Source organism: Pogoniulus pusillus, chromosome 7 (assembly GCF_015220805.1).
Source record: "Pogoniulus pusillus isolate bPogPus1 chromosome 7, bPogPus1.pri, whole genome shotgun sequence".
Lineage (NCBI taxonomy): Eukaryota > Metazoa > Chordata > Aves > Piciformes > Lybiidae > Pogoniulus > Pogoniulus pusillus.
In genome coordinates, this window is record NC_087270.1 from 42077079 (window position 1) to 42100668 (window position 23590).

At 45.7% G+C, this 23590-nt stretch overlaps 1 protein-coding gene across 1 annotated transcript in view; it reads right to left on the reverse strand.

The window, feature by feature from the left end:
- Positions 1 to 216: 216 nt before the first annotated feature.
- Positions 217 to 23590, reverse strand: part of TFAP2D (transcription factor AP-2 delta) — a 53032-nt gene continuing 29658 nt past the window's right edge. Inside the window, exons 6-7 of the mRNA XM_064146708.1 lie at positions 17727 to 17840; positions 217 to 3279 (exon numbers count right to left, since the gene is read on the reverse strand). Coding sequence (XP_064002778.1) covers positions 3060 to 3279; positions 17727 to 17840 — 334 coding nt within the window. The 3' untranslated portion in view covers positions 217 to 3059. The remainder of the gene's footprint in view (positions 3280 to 17726; positions 17841 to 23590) is intronic.

Sequence of the window (23590 nt, forward strand, 5' to 3'; positions counted from 1 at the left end):
TCTCCCTCTATTTGGGCAGCAGAAAAAAGAATGACTTTTCACTTTCACTGGGAAAATAACAGTCAGGGACTTTCAGGCTCAGGTATTCCACCTTCTAGAGGAGTTTCTTGATGTTTATGTCAAGGACATCTTGGAGGATCATTCAGTTGATTTTAGCACTTCTTTCAGAGGTGCTAGAGTGAAAAAAACCCTAATTTAATAGAGTTCAGGTTTTTTTAGGCACTTAGCTGATCTTAAAGTGTTAAGGAAGTGGAGTCCCGTGAAGAAGCACCTATTTCCCTCGATGCATAGAGGATGCCTAGCTGTAGGGATCTTCAGTTCTACATCTGCTGTGAGCAAGGGCAAATCTGGGCAAAGTCACAGCATTTCATCTTTTGGGGCAGATTTCTGCAAGCAAATAGACTCTTTAGTTCCTAGTGTGTTTTATGAGGCTAATGTCCTCAAAAGAAACACTCCAATGCCATAAGTGTGCATTTCCACGTATTTGGGAAGCAAGGTTGGTCAGTCTGACTTCCTACATAACAACTGGAATTTCTCTTGGGTATTTGCCAGAGTCCCTAGGTTTAGTCTGAAGCTGGTCATCCACGATGTGATGCATGCTGGCTACATCTAGATAGCTCCTACATGGACATACAGGCATGAGTGCTTTTATCCTCACATACCTAGCTGGGGAAAGCAGACACTTTCAGGGCATGACTCAGGGTTACTCTGAGGTGAGCTAAGAGCAGACTATAAATGTCTTTTTGTCTCCAGTGATTATAAGGAGAGGAGGATTAATCCAGTTGTAATTGTGTACAATGCATAGTGCCACTGTCACATTCCAGCTGCTGTCTATGGACAGTGACAGGCACCTCCAGATGTTCATTTCTACTACCTGTCCTAGACACTTGATGTACAAGTCAAGTGGCCACCCGTAAGCACCTAGTGCTGTCTTCTGGGATCCACCAGGTGAAGTCCAGTTCCACAGGTTTCATAGAATGAATCATAGCACTCAGGGGCTGGAAGGGACCTCGAAAGATCATCTGGTCCAGCCTCCCTGCCAGAGCAGGATCACCCAGAGCAGATCACACTGGAATGCATCCAGATGGTTCTTGAATATCTCCAGAGGGGGAGACTCCACAACCCCCCTGGGCAGCCTGTTCCAGGGCTCTGTCACCCTCACAGGGCAAAAATTCTTCCTCAGGTTCACATGGAACCTCCTATGCCTCAGCTTCCACCCACTGCCCCTTGTTCTGTCACTGGGCATCACCAAGAAGAGGCTGGCTCCAGCCTCCTGGCACTTCCCCCTTACATGTTTATAAACATGAATGAGGTCACCCCTTAGTCTCCTCCTCTCCAAGCTCCAAGCCCCATGTCCCTCAGACTCTCCTCATAAGGAAGATGCTCAACTTCCTTCATCAATTCTGTGGTATCATGTAATTTCTGTTGCTGTCTTAGATACCATAAAACATCTCAAATGGTGCTAAAGACACATGGGCAGATACATTATTTCCTACCATTAAAAAAGAGATGAACTGTCCCTTGGAAGAAAAAGTCTAATCTTAGAAGGAGTTTAGATGACTTTAAAAGGAGTTTAGATGGCCAACATAACTTCATCCTGTCATACCAGCTCCTCATAACTTTCTTAACAAAGTGACCTCAGGACAACAAGAAAAGAAAAGGAATAAAAGCCTTGTTGAAGGAGTTAGCATGTGGCTGGGAAAAGCCCCTTTACTCAAAGAGGCTTGAGATCAAGCTATGCCTCTAATGTTTTCTGTGTGAAGATGTGTAGTAGGTGGACAAAGTAATGTTTCAGAAGTATTTTAGCAAGGTTATTACCATTTAGTTGTTGTGGATTAAACCAATCTGTCTTATTTGCCTTTTGGTTTTATTGCATTTTCTTTTCAGCAAGCGAGTAGACTCTGTTAGACCTCTGCACCTCAGCTGGATTGCTAAAGACAATAAAGCTGCAGAAACAAAAGCTGTCAAAGAAAACAAAGCATCATCAAATCAAGGCAACACAAAAGATGACTCCAACTGCCTGCATTGATCCTGTTGAACAGAGACCCGAGGATGGCAAACTGCAGTGTTGTGGGACTAGGGGCCAAGAAGATTAAGGACAGGAGCCCAAGGTGTCATTTAATCTGAAGTTCACAGAGGGATCAGGGCTCTTATTGAAACTATAAAGGGTTGGGCTTTTTGTTTTTTCACTTTAGCCTGCCATGCTCTTTTCATAGGAGACACCATGGCTGCTGCTTGGATGGTCAGGACAGATTCCCAGTGGGTTCTGGCCTCATTCCAGTGCAGCTTTATTGTACATTCCCCCACGGGGATGAGCAGCCCCCAACACCGAACAGTTCAGTTGTCCCATGACCTTAGAATTGCTCTTTTGCCAGGTTTCCATACTGTTTTTCCCATGGTGAGCAGACCAGGCGTTCCCAATGGATCAGAGGAAGCTCTTCTTTCCATGTCTCCAGCATGAAAGCAAAGTCAGGCTGCTGGAACCTCGTGTCCCACAGCTGCTGCGCTGGCCCTAACTCTGCTGCCGGAAAGGAAAAGTGCTTCGGATTCCACGTGCCACCTCAGCCAAGCCCAGCAGTGCTTATAAACCCCAGTGTCAGTGTATCACTCAGAACAACCAAACACCACGTGCACGAAAAAGTCCTTGAGAGCAACAGAAACTTGGAAAAAGTGACAATTTCATCCTACAATTACTGTACATTGCTGTTCTTAGGCTTGGACACTTCCTCGCGCTCTCTCTTTCTCTCTCTCTCTTTTAATCTCTCTCTTTTTTAGTTTCTTTTTTTAAAAATTATTTTCTTTTTTGATTTTTTTAAACTTTTCCTTTCTCTCTCTTTTTTTTTTCCCCCTTTTTTTTCCCTCTCTTTTTTTTTTTTTCCTTTCTTCCTTCTCTCTTTCCTTCTTTCTTTTCTTTCTTTCTTTTTCCCCCAGATTTGGTCCGCTGGAGAGAAATTGCCCTCAATGATATATATATATATATATATATATAAAAAAGAAAAGAAAAGAAAAGAAAAATATCAGCAGCAAGACTCTCTTGAAATAGATTCTGTTTGATGTAGCTAGTCTGTCTTTTCTGTTTTGCCCTCTTTCACAGCAGCCTCTGAAGTTTTCCGCAGGGGGGCTTTCTCCGAGTTGGCGTGTCCTTGGCCGGATTCCGCCGCGCCGCCGTTTTTGTGCGATGTGTGCTTTTCCAAGTAGTTCAGCATTTCACTGAGAACAGTTTGGAAAGTGCTTAGGGCAGCACATATTGCAGGAGTTCCAAAACCGTGAGTGATCAAACTGCAAAGGGGAAGGAAGAAAGAAAAAAAAAGCAAAACAAGAAAAGAAAAGAAACAGACAGGCGAACATAAATACAGATTGCAGTGGCAGGCGTCGAGGAGTTTGCAGCACACTCATTTTGCTATAGTGAAATTGGAGATCTGCTCCCTAAACTATTTATTACCTACGGGAGAAATGGAAAAGAGAAGGGTAGAGCTGAAAAGCAGACTACATACAGCTTCAAAGGTTGGTTTTGGTAGCAGCCTTACTTCTGAAACACTGTGGGACAGTTCCTCGGCTGATGCAGACTGACACAGTGCTGTTGACTTCAGAGGCCAAGAGAGGATTCATGCCCTAGGCTTCCCATCATTGCTGCTTTTCCTGCCCCCAGAGGTTTGATTCCCTCCTTCTCAGGTAAATAAAACCAGCTCTGTGTAGTTTAGCCATTCTTATAGATGGAATCAGAAGAATCACTTCGTTCATAAGAGACTTTTAGGAGCATAAAGTCCAGCTGTTAAGCTAGCGCTGCCAGGTCACCACCGAACCATGTCCCTTGCTGCCACTGCTACATGGTTTTAAAATCCCTTAAGGGACAGTGAGTCCATCATAGAATCATAGAATGGTTTGGGTTGGAAGGGACCTTAAAGATCATCCAGTTCCAACTCCCTGTCACAGGCAGGGACACCTCCCACTAGAACAGGTTGTTCAATGCCTTACCCAGACTAGTTTTGTGCACCTGCTCTAGGGTAGGGTGTCCCTGTCCATGGCAGGGGGGTTGGAACGAGATGATCCTTGTGGTCCCTTCCAACCCTGACTGATTCTATGATTCTATGACCTCCACTTCCCTGGGCAGCCTGTTACAGGGCTTGACAATCTGTTCTGTGAAGAAACTTTTCTTAATATCCAACCTAAACCTGCACTGGTGCAACTTGAGGCCATTTTCTCTTGTTCTATCACTTCACAGAACCACAGAATTAAACAGGTTGGATACTTGAGATCAGTCCAATCCAGCACCATCTAATCAAATAAACCATGGCACCAAGCATCACATTCAGTCTCTTTTTTAAGTACTCCCAGGGATGGTGACTCCACCACCTCCCTGGGCAGCTCATTTCAATGGGCAATCATTCTTTCTGTGAAGAATTATTTCCTCAACCTCCCCTGGCACAGCCTGAAACTGTGTCCCTCATTCTGGTTGCCTGGGAGAGGAGACCAATCTCCAGCTGGGTTGGTAGTTGTAGAGAGCAATAAGGTCCTCATGGAGCCTCCTTTTCTCCAGTCTGCACACCCCCAGCTCCCTCAGCTGCTCCTTGTAAGGCTGTGCTCCAGCCCCCTCACCAGCCTTGCTGCTCTTTGAACTTATTCAAGCATCTCAACACCTTTCTTAAACTGAGGGGCCCAGAAGTGGACACAGTACTCAAGGTGTGGCTTAACCACACCCAGTACAGGGGCAGAATGACCTCCCTGGTCCTGCTGGCCACACAATTCCTGATACGGACCAGGGTGCCACTGGCCTTCTCAGCTGCCTGGACACACTGCTGGCTCATGTTCTGCCACTGTTGATCAGTATCCCCAGGTCCCTTTCTGCCTGGCTGCTCTCCAGCCACTCTGTCCCCAGCCCATAGCACCTCACTTGTTAGTTGGGAGAAAAGACTAATCATAGAATCAATCAGGTTGGAAGAGAGCTCCAAGCTCAGCCAGTCCAACCTAGCAGCCAGCCCTCAACAAGCAACCAGACCATGGCACTAAGTGCCCCAGCCAGGCTTCGCTTCAACACCTTCAGGGATGGTGACTCCACCACCTCCCTGGGCAGCCCATTCCAATGGCAAATCACTGGAAAGACTAAGCCCCAGCTCACTACAACCTCCTTTCAGATAGTTGTAAGGAGCAGTAAGGTCTCTCTCAGCTTACTTTTCTCCAGACTAAGCAACCCCAATTCCTTCATCCCCTCCTCATAAGAACTCCATTTGCTAGGAAATCGTGGGAGTCTTAACCAAACTGAGAGCTCAGTTTGGAAACATCTTTCTGGTTGATCTTGGGAGTGGCCCAATCTTTTATAAAGGATCTCCCAAAGGCTACTATCAAATAACTCACTTTTACTGTGTTTATCCATCAGTCTCCAGACACTTCTCAAAGCAGGAGTCTGTGTTTATCCCAAATTAGTCATGAGAGGAAAATGATGATTAAATATTTACAAGGACTATTTTGCAGACATCAATTAATAATGCCACATGACTTTCAAAGTTTGGGCTCTTGAAATTTGGACTTGTAATATCTACATCTATTTTAATTCAACACTTTAAAGAGGTAAATGTAGCTCACTTTCATTTTTTTTAAAGAGATGCTTGGCATACCAGGAAAATAAAACAACTCCTCTTCCTCATAAATCATGTTTTTCATAGAATCATAGAATCATAGAATCAACCAGGTTGGAAGAGACCTCCAAGATCATGCAGTCCAACCTAGCACCCAGCCCTAACCAATCAACTAGACCATGGCACTAAGTGCCTCATCCAGTCTTTTCTTGAAGACCCCCAGGGACAGTAGTCAAAGCAAGATCAGCATATAGGTAAGAACACTTTCAGCTATTTCAAGTCCTTCTATGAGTCAGATGATTTCAAAATTGTATGCTGTATTTTATCAACATTTCTCATCCTCCTAAGTCCAGAAAAATAAAAGGGAATGAACTTGCAAGAAAAGGAAGCAGGGAAAAAAGGGCATTCAAATGTATCATTAGCAGTTTTAATATCTCATGAGCTGTACACTGCTTGTGTGACAGTCTGGGTCTTGATCTGGGGAGCTGACTACATAAAGACATATAAAAAATATATATGTCCTTACATGCAAAAAAAAAAAAAAAGGCTTATATGATTTAAAAGTTGACAGCATCTTCAATCATTGATTTCCAGTAGAGGCAAATAGTAAGTTTAACAAAGGAGTGAATAGAAAAGAAATCCAGCCTGTTCTGTTTGAGCCTCTCCATCACCAAGGAACAGATACTGCTCTGTTCATTGCATAGATCAATACAACCCGAAGAGTAAAGAATACTACAGTGAACACTCCCAGACATGGTCTCAGAAACTATCTGCAGGGCTTGTTCTTGAGGCTGTAGAAAGTACCAGGATAGGACAAAACCTGATCTCAGAGTAGATAAGCATAGGTGCTACCTTGTAGGTGTGTGTACATCGATAGTGCCTAAACTCCTGTGACCATCAAAGAGGCCTTAATGTTGTCTCTTACATATTAGAGTCTACAGTGGTTTGAGGTCATAGCATCACAACATCAGTTTTGTTTGATCTTTGAGTAAAAAAATTATCTAATTCAGCCAAGTCTGGTGTTAAACCTCATCCCTCTGCACCACATCTCTGTGTCTTTTGAACACCTCCAGGGATGGGGATTCAGCCATCTCCAATAAGAGCCTGTCCCAGTGCTTGAGAACTCTTTAAGTGAAGAAGCTTCTCCTAATTCCCAATATAAACCTCCCCTGGTGCAACTTGAGACCATTTCCTCTTGGGTTAAATGATGTTGTATGACATCTTATGAGTTTGTGAGGAGCAGCTGAGGGAACTGGGGTTGTTTAGCCTGAAGGAAAAGAGGCTCAGGGGAGACTCTACCACTCTTTACAATGGTAGGAGGTTGTAGTGATGTGGGAGTTGCCCTCTCCTCCCAATGAGCAAGCAATAAGTTGAGAGGAAACAGCCTCAAGTTACACCAGAGGAAGTTTAGGTTTGACATCAGGAAAGATTTCTTCACCAAAAGGATTGTCCAGCCTGAGAACAGGCTGACCACAGAAGTGCTGGAGTCACCATTCCTGAAGGTATTCTAGAAGGCATCAGTGAGATGCTGAGGGACATGGTTTAATGGTGACCTGGCAATGCAGGATTAGTGGTTGGACTTGATGATCCCGAGGCTCTCTTCCAACCAAAACAATTCTATGATTCTGTGACCTGGAAGAGCTGCACAGATTTGCTAGATGTGATACAGGCCCTCAGTCTACCTTGCTTCTAGGTGTTTTGATGCCAGGCAGGTTACCCTTGTGTATCTCACAGGGCACAGGATACCAGTATTTAGGCAACTGAATTGAACCCTGGAGCTTTATTCAGTACAGTCAAAGAGGTCTGAAGAACAATTTAGCACATGAAAAGAGTGTATCTCCTTTACAGTGAGTGATGCCATTCTTCTGGCTACACTGAGGGCTCCAAAAACTGAATACAAAAAGTGTTTGGTGCTATTTGAGATGCTCTATAGCAGAAAGACACCGAGGTGAGGTGAAGAGGTAATGCAGAAGGTTTACAGGAGAACGGCACCCTTTTAAAGCAGCAGTTGACTGATGGCATACCTAATGGCAGCTAAAAAACATCCTACATGCTACCAGTCAGCTATATATTGCTCTAGATCTTCACTGATACTTGGGAAGCTGAGACATGCAGCTTATCTGGAGACACTTAACAGGGATATTTTACAGTGTTCAGAATCCTGAACATCTTGCCTGAAAAGTAGTGTTCATAATCCACAGGCTGAGGCTGAGGGAGCTGGGGGTGTGCAGCCTGCAGAAGAGGAGGCTAAGGGCTGAGACTACAACTCCCTGAAGGGAGGCTGTAGCCAGGTGGGGTTGGGCTCTGCTGCCAGGCACCCAGCAACAGAACAAGGGGACACAGTGTGAAGCTGTGCCAGGGGAGGTCTAGGCTGGATGTTAGGAGAAAGTTGTTAGCAGAGAGAGTGATTGGCATTGGAATGGGCTGCCCAGGGAGGTGGTGGAGTCTGTGTGCCTGGAGGTGTTGAAGCCAAGCCTGGCTGGGGCACTTAGTGCCATGGTCTGGTTGCTTGGCCAGGGCTGGGTTGCTAGGTTGACCTGGATGAGCTTGGAGGTCTCTTCCAACCATGTTGATTCTATGATTCTATAAGAAAAGGGTTTTGAGGGGTGAATTAGGAGTCTACCTCCTTCACACTTTAGCCTTTTATTTACCACTAATAATTGAATATACATTTTTTCTTTTTTCCCCATGATATAATTTAATTTCCTGTCAAAAATGTTCAACTCTCTTTTAGAGAAATGGCATTGCAGTGTCTCATGGCAGCTCTGCTTTCAGGTCCTGATGAATATCTTCTCCACATATGGAGATACACAGAGCCTATTAATTTTCCCATGAAGTTTACTGAGAGAAACTGTTTTACAGCAAAGTTCTGGCCAGTTGTCCTTGCCAAAGCTCCTGTGAGGGTGTACATTTATTTCAGACTCCCTTTATGCAATGAGCATAAAAAGGCTGAGATATATTATCCTCTACTTTATCACATATTTTTATCAGTGATTCCCCTTGCTCTAATTTTGGTGAACTTTAGTTCTCTGCAAGTTAAAGTCTGAAAGCTATCCAAGAATGCTGGATATTTTCCCTTTGCTGATGAAAGTTAAGCTTCAAGTTGGGGAGAAAATATAATTTTAGATTTAAATCAAACATGACAGACAGGAGATTTAATGGCAAAGCAATCAAATGTGCTTCCTGAAAGTCAAATTTAGTTGCCTGATTTTTCAGACTGAGTTCCCACTGAAGTTGGTTCATTTTTGGTATGCACCTACAAAATGAGTTTCTTTTCACTGTAACTCTTTCATTTGAGTTTAAAAGGCCAATATCAAACATGGTGGTTTCATACTGGAGTCTTCTGGGCTTTCTCAGTTTTGTAGTGCAACTCCTATAAATGAGTAGCTTTATTGTTCTAAGAGGCAAGGCAAAAAGCCCTGGTTTTGGTAGTGTGCATGGAGAGCTGCAAAAAGAAGGCAAAGTCTATCAAGCCAACATGTGATAAATCCTTCTGCTTCAGGACACCCAAACCTGCCTGCAGTGCTATGATGTCATTGTGTCTGCTCATGTTTTAAAGATGGCCTTACTTAAAAGTGAAAAGATCCAAGTGTGCCTGAAGGCTTGGAGTCTCATTTGGCAACTACCTCAAGGACTCCTTCATACCCCAGGCTGGTGAAACCCAGTGCACAGCAAAAGAAACAGGTTCCCTTTCAGTGGGGGAGAAGAGGCCATCTGCACTGAATGTTTACACCCTTGTTTAAAATAAATCAACACTTTCAAACAATAATGATAAAGAAAACCAAGCTCCAACTTACTGGTTCCCCTTTCTCAGAACTCTGGATGTGAAAACAACTTAATGGTAGCCAAATTTACCAACACATGGCAGATGGCAAATATTAAGATCTGTTTAGACTTCTGATGGGTGTAAATAAAATGGGGAAATATTTGAACCTCTGCAGGACTACAAGTAATATCCTAAGGTAGAGGTGTCTGCATTGACCTGGAAGGGCTTCTGTTGATCTCAAGGTCTGGCCTGTGAAGGCTGCAGAGACCATTAAATTCTGCTAACCTTACTTCAAAAGGTCAATAAGTCTAATCCTGATCAAAGTGAGACTGACAGTCAAGGAAAACATTGGAACATGGTCAGTATATCATAGAATCATAGACTCAACCAGGTTGGAAGAGACCTCCAAGCTCATCCACTCCAACCTAGCACCCAGCCCTAGTCAATCAACCAGACCATGGCACTAAGTGCCCCAGCCAGGCTTGGCTTCAACATCTCCAGGCACAGAGACTCCACCACCTCCCTGGGCAGCCCATTCCAATGCCAATCACTCTCTCTGACAACAACTTCCTCCTAACATCCAGCCTAGACCTCCCCTGGCACAGCTTGAGACTGTGTCCCTTGAATGGGGTATAAAAGGCTGTGAGTATAGCAATAAACAGCTTTTTGCCCTTGGCTTTCAGCATCAGCGTTGTCTGCTGTGTCGCTATTCTGTCCATCACCAACAAATATATACAGCGAGAAAAAAGAAGTAACAATTTGTTGCTTTCTAGTAGCTCAGCCCCAGTGTTATCCCTCTCCTTCAGCTGAGACTTCAAACCAGTTTGAGAGACATGCTGGAAACCAGGGAACTCTAGAGGGGCACCAGAGCTATTTCGCCACAAGCTCGATGGTGCGCCGGGCTTTCTGCTGCCCGTGCCTCCAGACAGAAAGCTGCTGCTGCTAATCCAGATGACTGGAACTGGGACAGCAGTTGCTTTACTTTCTGATAAATAAAGAATTAGGGAAAAAAACCCCAAACAAATCAAGAAACCCCAAACCTATAACACCCCTCTCAAAACAAACAAACAAACAAACACCACACCAAACCCAAGCAATCACCAAACCTGATATAAAAGAAGTAAGCATATCTGTAAAGGCAACCCATCAGTAAGGCTTTGGGGCTTGGCTCTTTGTCACGGTTTAAAAACCACCTTGAGCTTCAAATGCCATTTTATTGCTCCCTTTTACCCTTCAGAAAGAGCGATGTTGCTTTTCCTACTGCTCCCAAAGCCTGAACCGCTGGTTTCTTGTCTGTCACTTTGTGTGTCACCTTGTCAGTGTGATGCCAGGCACTTGCAGGAGGTTGACAGCTCCAGGCTCAGAGACTAGCTAAATGACAAAACTCTTGTCTCAAACATTTTCAGAGGAAGGGTGTTTCATATCAGCATGATGGCTAGGCAAAGCACGGAATAATTTGTGAGGATGGTGATTGCTTTCATTACCCAGCTTTAGTATGCTGAGCCTATTACTTTTTTGTCTGGTTTTGTAAGGCTTCTGCTCTGAAAGAAATGTCACTTGCAAGAAAGTAGCTTTCCCTTTGCTGTTTTGCTGTCTTTATCTTTTATATATGAAATAAATGATCTGGATGTGATTTTGCATCTTGATGAAATGTAACCTTGAAGTTAAAGGATCAAACCCCAACTTGTGTAACTGCTGGGATTGATCTTTCCCTATATGGTGGGTGATATTAGTTGGATTTCTGAACTTTCCAAACATGATAGATTCTTAGACACAAGCATCTCAAAAGCAGATGTAAAAGACTTTGTCTATATCCAATTTCACAAGTGAAGAAAGTGAGACTAAGAGGCTGACTGATGGGGTCAGGGAGTTTGTATGGGTAAGCCAAGAAATAGACACAGATCTCTTGAGTGTAATCTCAGCAAGTCTTTGCAAGTTTTTTTCATGTCCTGGTTTTTGGCTTCTGAGCAGAGAGTGTTTTGGGTGGATTTGCTGGTAACTGTTCTTCATGAGAATTTGGGGAACTAAATAAAAAAAGCTTGTGCCAAAATTAAAACCAAACCAAACTCCAAACAAAAACAAAGTTATTTTGATGCAAGGATAGATTTTGAAGTCAAAGCCAAGAAGACACAAGTCAGTGTGGCTCTCAGATTTCTGGCTGAATCTGTGGGAAGCTCAGCTATGAGAGTGAAATGGAAGAGCAAAGCAGATGTATATCCATTCAGCAGGAGAGAGTTAGGCTCTAAACTTAACAAAAGTACTAATTTATCTTTTTGGACATTTGATCCTGTGGAAGTACTGCTCTAAATTCTGATCTTGAGATTGCTGTTTTAACAGGACAAAGGGTAGCTGGTTTAAACTATAAGAGGGGAGAGTCAGATTAGATAGAAGGAAGATTTTTTTTTGTACTGAGGCTGGTGAAACACTGGCACAGATTGCCCAGAGAGGTGGCAGCTGTCCCATCCCTGGAAACATTCCAGATCAGGTTAGATGCGACTCTGAACAACCTGATAAAGCTGTAGAGGTCCCTGCTCACTGCAAGAGGGTTAGAGTAGGTGATCCTGGGCTGCCCAGGGAGGTGGTAGAGTCACCATTCCTGAAGGTGCTCAAGAAAAGACTGGATGAGGCACTCAGTGCCATGGTCTGGTTGGCTGGATAGAGCTGGGTGATAGGTTGGAGTGGATGAGCTTGGAGGTCTCTTCCAACCTGGTTGGTTCTATGATTCTATGATTGCATGATCTTTAAAGATCCCTTCCAACCCAGACCATTCCATGATCTATGCACCAGTGTACCCAGGAATAGTTTAGGACAGTGATAGTTAGACCAGGCAATAAGCTGCCAGTACTTCTGCAAAAAGACAATACAGGCAGCCAACACACACCTCTCCCCTGGCACCCCTTAGTTTACTAAGAGCAACGCATCTTCTTTGTAATAAGATACTCCAAAATGTACTGAAAAGGGAAAAACCTGGAATAAAGCATACATGAGAGTGCCCTGGCTCAGGCAGTGACAGTAGTTGCTATGAATATAGGGCTCTAGAGAATTGTCTGTTTGTGGTTAAACAACATTTGGAAGTCATTCTTCATCTAGAACTGAGTCTTCTGTATTCAGGTCAGATGGACATCTCAGAGAGCAGAGTTGCACACATATGGTTGTACCAGGGGTGTAGAAGAGCCTCTGGTTTTATGTGTGCCTAGCAAAGTTGCGCAAACTCAGCAGTTTTCAGGCTCACTGGAAGCTCCTTTGAAGATTTCCCCTGGTTTGTGCTTTGTATGAATTTCGGAGCTTGGCGTTTGAGCCAACCCAGCAATTCCGATGCCTTCACGGGAGCTATCCTGTATTTTATGTTGGACACATGTTTATAGATCGTGAGGGGTTGGGGCTCAGTGGAAAAGTTTCAGAGAGAAGTGTGAGCTTGGAGATTTAACACAGCAGAAATGGAAAACACTGCCTCGATCTGACCTGTGCCAGGCTGTGAACCCTGGTCTGAGCTATTAACGCTTAGCAGGTACCATCACAAATGAACACAACTCTACACTTAGCAGCTGCTGGGTCATTTACTCCTAAAGAAAAATCCATTCAAAGGTTAAGTAGAGCCTGGATTCTGCTGCATGGACCAGATATTACAGTCCTTCCAAAAGCCTTTAACTATCTCAGAATTCATTCTAGTAACAGACATTTCTGTGATTCCTCTGAATTTTTCTAGCCACAGAGAACCTCTTTGACTTTCTGACATCATATGACACAAGCACATAGACAAACCTGCAAAATACCACCCTTTCGCTTCTGGCTTCTTTTCTACCGAGGTTAGGGTCTAGCAGGCAGATTTTCTGAACCTCTTCTTGTTATATTAGATCTATCCAAAACTATATGAGATTTTTCCCACCATCAAAAGTCATCTCCCATTGGATAATAGCTGGGAAAATGTCTGTGTTAAAACACCCACAAAACCTTGTCAGAGATTCAAGTGAAAGACTGTGGCTTGTCCTTGATGTAATGTTTTGGTTCCATCTCAGTCCAGAGATTCATACAACATAGATAAATTATTGTAAGCAAGTCCACAGTTCTGGAATATAGACAGAAATGAAGATGAAAACTTCTTAGGGAAATTTGTGATGGTTGTAAGGAATCACTGCTTTGGATTTATATCTCCTGTGCAAGACCTACTTGTAAAACACCAACAGATCCTGCCTATTTCAGTTATAAATAACATCAATTTCCTGTGTACAATCAGGACCAGGCACTAAGATGGGCTGCCCAGGGAGGTGGTGGAGTTGCCATCCCTGGAGGTGTTCAAGAAAAGCCTGGATGAGGCATTTAGTGCCATGGTCTGGTTGACTGGGTGATAGATTGGACTGAATGATCTTGGAGCTCTCTTCCAGCCTGGTCAATTCTATGATTCTATGATTCTAAGATAGGTCAGTTTTAGACTCTGACTGTTGTGGAGCACATAACAAGGACTATGACATGAAGGTCAAATCCACCTCTGACACAGAGCTGGCAAGTTGTTTATCTGGAAGTAAAGATACATGATAGATGTGTTCACTTCACTGTCCTTATTCATTAAACAAGGACAACATTCTGTGATTCTGTAACGTGTTTCTTTGGGCATCTGATCTTAGGTGGGACCTATGATCAGGGCTGTGGAGGCCATGGTTACTTTGTGTTAAGCCTGTGCTTTAAGCTAGGCAGATGTCTTCAGTGTATCTTCAGTCAATCATTTCTGGCTGCTGTATAAAGACAAGCAGCTAATTAGGCTTGTGACCGGTAAGGAGACTGCGCTGTGCCTGAGACAGTAGTAAGCCTATTGCTCCTGGGTTACAAAGACCTTCTCTATATGCCAGGGTACAAAGAATTTTTTCCTCTTTTCTCATCTCCAGCAGATCAGCTGCAAGTTCCCTGTGATGAAGGTTGGTTCAGTTCTAGGCTTACCTGACATCAAAAGATAGAGAAACCAAGTGGTCAAGTGGAAGCAGTCAGCATTGAGAGCTTGACTCAGAAAATAGCCAGTTCTCCTGGAAAATGTGGTGAGTTGCATTCTCACATCTTCCCTGGCATCTGAGATGGACTTCAGTGCCTTCTATGACATTTAATTTCAAGGAAGACAAATGGTGAAGGAGAGGTTCAGATCACCTGGCTGTGAAGGCTGTCAAATTTAGGGGATAGGAATAATGATGGGTTTTTTTGCCTGCACTAGATTTAGTTATTTACAATGTAAATGTCTACTGTGTACTGACTGACTAAGCTCTCACTCAGTCAGAGATCTAGACCAGACTGTTCAGTCAATGCAGTTTAGAGAGAAATCTGAGTCACAGGATCATAGAATCATAGGATGGTCTGGGTTGGAAGAGACCTCCGAAGGTCATCCAGTCCAGCCCTCTCTGCAGTATGCAGGGACACCCTCCACTAGATCAGGTTGCCCAGAGCCCTGTTGAGTCTCACCTTGGGTATCTCCAGGGATGAGGCCCCAACCACCTCCCTGGGCAACCTGTTCCACTGTCCCACTACCCTCATGGTAAAGAATACACTAATGTAGATGACTATGTTAAACCTGCTTAACTGTAATGCAGATTTCATGGGCTACACAGAGGAGATCCTCAGAGATTACAGCAGAAGACATATGCCTGACTGAAATGGAGGTACCTATATGTAGATGAGTAGAGTTAGAAGCCTGGGTCAGAAGCTGGGTCTGACCTCAGCTTATCTACAATAGATGGGAAAGGAAAATGGTCTCTGTTCAGCTTCTGAGTCTGGCAGTACTCATCATTCCTGATGCACAATCAGAGAAGACTGTCTGATTTAAGCCCGGGGAAGCATCTGTGCAGGATCAAGACCTGTGCTCTTCTAGGTGCTTATCTTCAGTTCAGCACTTAATGCCTACAGCAGGCATGAAAGAAAATACTGAATTATCCAGGAGCTGCCTATAGAAGCTTTGTACTCCAACCTATTGAAGTGCAGCAGAGAAAGAAGGATGGGAGTTGTACCACTCGACATCTTTTGTAGCTGAAGCCTTCAGCATTTTATCCTGACTGCTATTTCTTCTTTAAACACAGGGATCCTTGGGGATTAGCTGCCTTTTATCACGTTTATTTTGTGTGCATGTAATGGGGAATTATCTATCTTTCCACCAGCCTAGGTAGCCCATTAGAATCCCTCTATGAGCATCCTGTATAAGTAAATATGTCTCCCTCGGTGTGTATAAGGGAAAGCGCACACAGACACAAGCAGCATGTGGAAGTGCACAAACATCACTGTGTGAGAATAGGAGTGGGGTTCTCTAGGTGTCTTCATCTACACATAGGATGCACACAGGTACGTGCAAAGATAAACAGGAATGTGTGCATTTACGGACCAGGCATCATCCCTGCCTTTCCTCATCCTCCCACAGACAGGCAGAAGTGGGGTGGTGTTTTGTTTTATTCTGGTTCAAAGTCTGAAGGTCTAAACACCTCCTGGCTGCTGGGTGCCTCATGGTCTATCAAAATCCTCACAACTAAAAGATGTTGGAAAGTTGGAACATGAAAGCAGGAGCACAAAACTTGTCTGTCCAGCCAATGAGTGAAGAGCAGCTCAGCTGGCTGTGCTACAGAATATGGAACAGCACTCTAAGGCTTTATCAGCCTAACGAACCTGCTTGGTGTCATGGTCTGAAAACAGCTTTGAAACAATTCTTTACATGTTGATTTTTTCAAGTATCAGCTAATGGCTAAGAATAAAACACCAAACAAAGAGAAAGAACCTGTAGCCTCAGCCAGTCAGGTATTCCCCTCTGTGGTCTGAGCAAAGTCAGGAGTACATCTAGGATATTCCATCAGGCTTTGATAAATATCTTAAATGACCCCACTACTTCAAAGTATCCCACTGGAAGTCCCCATCTCACTCTTGACTATATTTAGCACATAGCCTAAAGCAAGAATGTGAAGTTGCACAGCGACTCCTGGGCTAATAAATCTTTCTGGTCCCAAATTGTCTGCACACTTTTATCCATAACTTGGGTAAAACTCCAGTGAAGTTTGGGCTTAGTGCACATGTCCATTGCCATTGTCTTCATAACAGCTTATTAGGCTGTTTGCTCCAGTAAATTAAATATTGCTAGGATGTGGGCCCAGAAACGGGGTCCAAATACCTTAGCAGTATCTGGCTGTTCAGTCTGAGCAGGGCTGCATTCTTTCAGACCTTTCCAGGGTGTTATTCAGGAATTAGTGCAGCAACACTGTTCCAGTAGATAGTGTACTTTGAGGCTGATATTCCTTGGAAGCCAAAAACTTAATAACATGATCACGGTAAGATGTCAAATGGTCTCAGCAGCATACAGCTTTGGAACTATTGAGTTAGCATAAGATGCAGCCTAACTGTTCCTCCTCTTATGGCTACTTTGATTCATCTGTATTATCTTTTTGGCTCTGAAATTAAGTTTCTACAGTTTTGGAGCACCCATGTCATTGGTTGGCCTGTGATTTGGTTCACAGGTGACTATCTCGCCAGATGGGAACATTTTAGGATCATAGAATCAGTCAGGGTTGGAAGGGATCACAAGAAGCAGCCAGTTCCAACCCCCCTGCCATGCCCAGGGACACCCTACCCTAGAGCAGGCTGCACACAGCCTCAGCCAGCCTGGCCTCAAACACCTCCAGCCATGGGGCCTCAACCACCTCCCTGGGCAACCCATGCCAGCCTCTCACCACTCTCAGGATCAAAAACTTCCTCCTCACCTCCAGCCTCACTCTCCCCACCTCCAGCTTTGCTCAATTCCCCCCACTCCTGCCACTCCCTCACAGCCTCAAAAGTCCCTCCCCAGCTTTTCTGGAGGCCCCCTTCAGATGCTGGAAGGCCACAAGAAGGTCCCCTGGGAGCCTCCTCTGCTCCAGCCTGCACAGCCCCAACTCTTTCAGTCTGTGCTCACAGCAGAGCTGCTGCAGCCTCTCAGCATCCTCCTGGCCCTGCTCTGGACACACTCCTGCATCTCCACATCCCTCTTGTCCCAGGGGCTCCAGCACTGGCTGCAGTACTCCAGGTGGGGTCTCAGCAGAGCACAGCAGAGGAGGAGAATCCCCTCCCTGGCCCTGCTGGCCACACTTCTGCTGCTGCAGCCCAGGCTCTGCTTGGCTTTCTGGGCTGCAAGTGCACACTGCTGGCTCCTGTTTAGCTTCTTGTTCACCAGCAGATCTAGAAAATGACCTACTCAAACTGAACCTATGGCCCTAGAAGCAGGGTGAATGCACTTATCCTGAACTACATTGCTGGGTAAATGTGTTTTTAATAGGCACAGATAACAGAGAAACGATGAATATTATAGACTTCTTGTAAAGGAGCAAATACCATTAACATCATATGTAGTCTTTATCAAAATTATGGGGTTTGATCGCTTGTCCCTTTCAAAATCATACCTGAAGTGTGTTAAATGTCTCTGGATGTCGAGGTCTAATATTGGAGTTGGTCTGGAGGATCCGAGGGGTGATCTGTCTTGACTTAGAAGGTCTTGGAATTCTTTACATATTTGTCTAAAAGGAAAGTGGAAAGCCTTAAATAAGACAGGTGTCATGCTTTCTGTAAAGCTGATTCCCATAAGACTGTCACTTTATGCTGAGTGATCTCATTCACAACAGAAGTGTTTGGCTGATGCTGAAGAAATCAAAAGCGCAATTAATCTCTTCTTACTTCCCTGTTCCTAATTCTCAGAGCTGGCAACATACAGAATCTCTTGAACAGGAACAGTTCCTCTTTGGGACCACTGATAGTTTAAAATGTGATTTCTCTCCAGAACTGGACCCAGACTGGCAGTGTTAAGCCTGTCTTAGCTTACCTACCTTAGAAGCAAGGATTGTGGTTAATGAAAATGTGTTAGCACACGCTTGACTACTGTGTAAAGACACCACTACTTGTATATTGGCTTGTGGGCACTGCTCCAGCTGCAAGTAACAGTTCTGGCCAGTTTGGACTTGCCTTCTTGACATCCAACTCTTAAGTTGACTGGGGTACTAGGAGGTGTGAAGGAAAATGCTACTTTTGCTCTCCTACTTTCCATTTTAATGCATCCTTTCCTTCTCTGTAGAATCTGGGGCAGAATCATAGAATCAACCAGGTTGGAAGAGACCTCCAAGCTCATCCAGTCCAACCTAGCACCCAGCCCTGGCCAATCAACCAGACCATGGCACTAAGTGCCCCAGCCAGGCTTGGCTTCAACACTTCCAGGGATGGCACCTCCACCACCTCCCTGGGCAGCCCATTCCAATGCAAATCCAGTGTGAACCTCCCCTGGCACAACTTGAGACTGTGTCCCCTTTTTCTGGTGCTGGCTGCCTGGCAGAAGAGTCCAACCCCACCTGGCTACAGCCTCCCTTCAGGGAGCTGCAGACAGCAATGAGCTCTGCCCTGAGCCTCCTCTGCTGCAGGCTGCACATCCCCAGCTCCCTCAGCTTCTCCTCACAGGGCTCTCTGCCAGGCCCCTCACCACCTTCATTGTCCTTCTCTGGACACATTCGAGTGTCTGAACATCTCTCTTGAATTGAGGAGCCCAGAACTGGACACAGCACTCAAGGTGTGGCCTGACCAGTGCTGAGTACATGGAAGAATAACCTCTCTTTTCCTACTGGAAGGACAGATGGATCTTCAACTGAGACCTCTCCCATAGAGTGACAATTCATTCCAGCAGCCATGTTTATATTTCTATTGAAACATTCACATTTACATTTCTGCTGAGTATCAGCTTAGCTTATATTTGGAAGAGTTCAAGAAACCATTCTAACATTCCAATAATACGGACTGTGCAACTACAAAGATACTCAGAGGGCTGCACTACCTCTCCTATGGGGATGGGCTATGAGAGTCGGGGATCTTCAGCCCTGGAGAAGAGAAGGCTTTGAGGAGACCTTATAATGGCCTTCCAGTCTTTGAAGGGGGCCTGAAGAAGGGCTGGGGAGGGAGTATTTACAAGGTCTCATGATGACAAGATGAGGAGTAATGGGTTTAAATGGGCAGAGGGGAGATTGAAACTGGATGTTAGGCAGAAGTTGTTTGCAGTGAGGGTGCTGAGACACTGGCACAGGTTGCCCAGGGAGGTTGTGGCTGCTCCCTCCCTGGAGGTGTTCAAGGCCAGGTTGGATGAGGCCTTGAGCGACCTGCTCTAATGGGAGGTGTCCCTGCCTGTGGCAGGGGGTTGGAACTGGCTGAGCTTTGAGTTCCCTTCCAACCAAAACCATTCTATGATGCTATGATTCTATGATTGCTAACATAGATACAATTGCTGTGCTTGGGGCTATTTTCTAAGGAGCACCTTTGTGTCCATGATTTCTGTTAGAAGACTGTTTGCAAGCCTGATCCTAGATAAATTCTTCCTTATCTCCTTGAAACTCTTAGCCTTTGGGGCAAGGGCATCATGGAGAGTAAGTGGATAAACTCAGCTTCTAAGCCTTTAGACTCTCCTCCACTGCCGTGTCACATGCAAAGGGACTGTACCAACCTGTTTTTACCCTACCACTGTTCTATGAACATAGACTGGACACCACAGCTCCCTCTTGACTAAGAGGAAAGACAATGCAGGAAAAGGTTTCCTGCTGTGCTGCTGGGCTTTGTCCAGGGCTGATTTCCGCAGGTGCTTGTCATCCGTACGGACCTAGTGCTTGAAAAGGCAGGGTCGTCTGAGCCTCTCAGGCAAAGAGAGGTGCTCAGCAGAAATGTATGTAAATGCAGCATTCAGATTTAATGAATCAGGTCCTCAGAGGCAAAACAGCTCCTTTCAACAACCAAAAACAGTCACTTCGGCTTCTAAACAACCTGCTATCCCCAGTCGGTCCTGCCAGCGCTGCTCGTCTCTCCTCTCCTCCCTCCAGCTTCTACTTTCTACCTGTTGGAAAAGTTCCTCTTACAAGTTCTTACATTTTGACACAGGGAAGTGTCAGAACCAAGCGTGCAATTAAGCTCCCTTCTGTCTTCACACGCCACAAGTCTTCACTGAATGCTGGCAGACGGAAAGCAACGAAAGAGCCTAGTTTTGATGAGACATCAGCACCTGTGAAAGGCACTAACCTACTTTGTTTCAAGGGGATCTCTCGGCAAAGCGGTGCCTCGGAGCCTCCACTACCAACAAAACGCTGTCCGGGGGGCCTGTATACCCCCAAACCCCTCTTCCTCCGCGGGTCGGATGGCAGGGGAGAGGCGCGGAAAACCTGTCCCGCCCCCGCCCCGCCCTGCAGGCGCGAACGGGGGCGGGCAGCAAAGGCCCTCCCGGCACCGGGGCTGCCCGGGCAGTGCCTGCGCTGGGGTCGGGCTGTGACCGGCTGCGTGCTTCGCGCCTGGGGAGCGGACACTCGGCCCCTCGTCTAGGCAAGGGATAACGACTGGGGGGCTGCCCGCCTTAGAGTGCTCCCCCCCGGGTAGTTCCTGCACAGAGTGCTCTGGCGCTGCCAAAGGCAAGCGCCTGAGGGCCAGGACCGTGCTGCTTAGGACTGCTTCCCACCTTCGGCAGCCCTTTGTGCAAGCTAACGAGCCTCGGGTGGCCTGTGAAAGAGAGGGAGCTGACAGCGTCGGACCGCCCTGCCTCACCTCCGACTACATTTTCTGCGCAGCTGGATTGACACTGGGAAAGCTGTGTTTAGAGCTTAGCCTTTTCCATCTCCTGGCTTCTGAAATAGCCAAATCCATCTATGCTATCCATCTAAGATCTCAGTCAAGCTGAGTCTGCTAACTAAACTAAATGAATTTCTGTATATAGTTTAGGAGGCAGGGTTTCAGGAAAATAATTCTGGGGTTAAATATATTCCTGACTTGGCCACGTTAATTCCCTGCCTCCACAACCAACACCACCTGAGGCAGTAACAGGCAGAGAGGCTGACAGTTGTTTGCTGGGTTTGGATTATGACTTTGAAACAGCAAGGAGAGATGATTAAGCTGCTTTAGGAGCCACAGATTATTAGAGGAAGTCCTGGATGATGCTACAAGAAAAGCACCTAACGACTTGTGATGGATGGTCAGGTGTTCAGTGTGCCTGGGAAAAGAGAAAAGCTTCTTTACTGCATCACAACAAGAATCCATCCAGTTCAGGACCTTAGGAACTAGCAGTGGCTAAAGCAAATTCCATGTACTCAGCACTGGTCAGGCCACACCATGAGTGCTGTGTCCAGTTCTGGGCTCCTCAGTTCGCGAGAGATGTTCAGATACTGGAATGTGTCCAGAGAAGGACAATGAAGGTGGTGAGGGGCCTGGCAGAGAGCCCTGTGAGGAGAGGCTGAGGGAGCTGGGGGTGTGCAGCCTGCAGCAGAGGAGGCTCAGGGCAGAGCTCATTGCTGTCTGCAGCTGCCTGCAGGGAGGCTGTAGCCAGGTGGGGTTGGGCTCTGCTGCCAGGCAAGCAGCAACAGAAGAAGGGGACAGAGTTGTGCCAGGGCAGGTTCAGGCTGGCTGTTAGGAGGAAGTTGTTGTCAGAGAGAGTGATTGACATTGGAATGGGCTGCCCAGGGAGGTGGTGGAGTCTGTGTGCCTGGAGGTGTTGAAGCCAAGCCTGGCTGGGGCACTTAGTGCCATGGTCTGGTTGGTTGGCTAGGGCTGGGTGCTAGGTTGGAGTGGATGATTTTGAAGGTCTCTTCCAACCTGGTTGATTTCTTTCAGGTAGTTGTAGACATCAATGAGGTCACCCCTGAGCCTCCTCTTCTCCAAGTTCCTTCACTGTTCTTACAGTCACTTGTGTCCAGAGCTATGCACTGGCTACACAGCCTGATCATCTCTTCTTGTGATAATGTCAAGTAAATCTCTGATTATTCATTGTCTAGACCATCAAACCATTAGAACAGGCCATGGCACTATCTTGCTGCATGGGCTGCTACTGTCCTATGTCAGTTCATGTGAAGGACTGTTTCCAAGAGGCAGTTTGGAAGATCAAGCAGTTGAGCATAGTTAATAGAGCTAGTTCCATGGTAGAATAAGTTCCTGATTTCATTCACTATTACTATCAGTAGATCCTCCGAGCAGGCAGGGCTGAGCAGGACAGTAGAGTGTTACTTTAAGCTCAGTGGCCTCCACGTGTTAAAGAGGGTTGCTGACATCTAAAGTAGCCATCTTTAGCCTTTGTTAACATACAACCCACAGTTCTGTCTATGTCAGCTGAACTACTTAGGGTGGATGGACCTCATTGGAAGGTCTGGGTGTCCTTAGCACTGGGAGCTCCTACTGAAACCGTTAAGGGCTTTGTAGACATTAAGAGCTCTGTGTCATTACCCACATAAAGATACACAGTACTCAAGGCATCCATAATAATGGACAGATACAAGGCACACATGAGACCAGTGTGCTTCTGGAGCAGCAGCTGCTAACCAAGCTGGATAACCCAGATCCTCTCAAATGGCACTAGATGCCTACATTTGGGCAACAGAATTGAGTCACTGAAGTTGGATATCTGAATTCAGAATGGAGTTCAGGTTGCCCAGGGAGGTGATGGAGGCTCCATCTCTGGAGGTGTCTAAGGCCAGGCTGGATGTGGCTCTGAGCAACCTGATCTAGTGTGAGGTGCCCCTGCCCATGGCATAGGGGATGGAACTGGGTGATCCTTGAGGTCCCTTCCAATCTTGACAATTGGGTGAGATATGCTAAAAATGGTCGAAAGAATTCTGTTATTTCCTCTTATTTTCACTCAAGACATGTGGAAGATCTCACCAATTCAACCAAAGGCAGACTTCTGTGGGCTCCTGGCTCTGTCTCAAAGTGCACAGTGGCAACACACAGAGGCAACAGTTCTTTCTGTAGACAAAGTCTGCCATGAGTGCTTTTAGCACCCTGGAATTCCAGGGTTGGTTTTGATATCAGCATAACAATCCACCGCTTTCCATGGTGTCATAACTCCAGAGTGCATGAGGCAGGGCAGCTGGGGAGATGCTGGAACTGTAAACCTGGAGCTTTGTGATGCCTACTGAATAACCGAACCCCCTGACAAGCGGCTGGAGTTATTATGATTAGGCACATGGAAGCACGGCTGGGAAATTCCATGCTCACATGACACTGTGGTGGACCTGTGTCTCCTGTAGCCCCTGGGCAGGAGCGGTCTGTGAATCACTGTTCTCCTTCCGGGCAGGAGAGGGCAGTAGCAGCACACACACTGACCCATCTGGCCTTGTTGCAAGCACTGACTGCAGGAGGACATGGACTGTCTGAACTCTTCAGAGGTGCATTTAACTGATGGAAAGGGTGGGGAGAACCCTCTCTTTTTTTTTTTTTTTTTTTTTTTTCATCCTACAAGTGCAGGATAACAACCTGCAAGCCCAAAGTT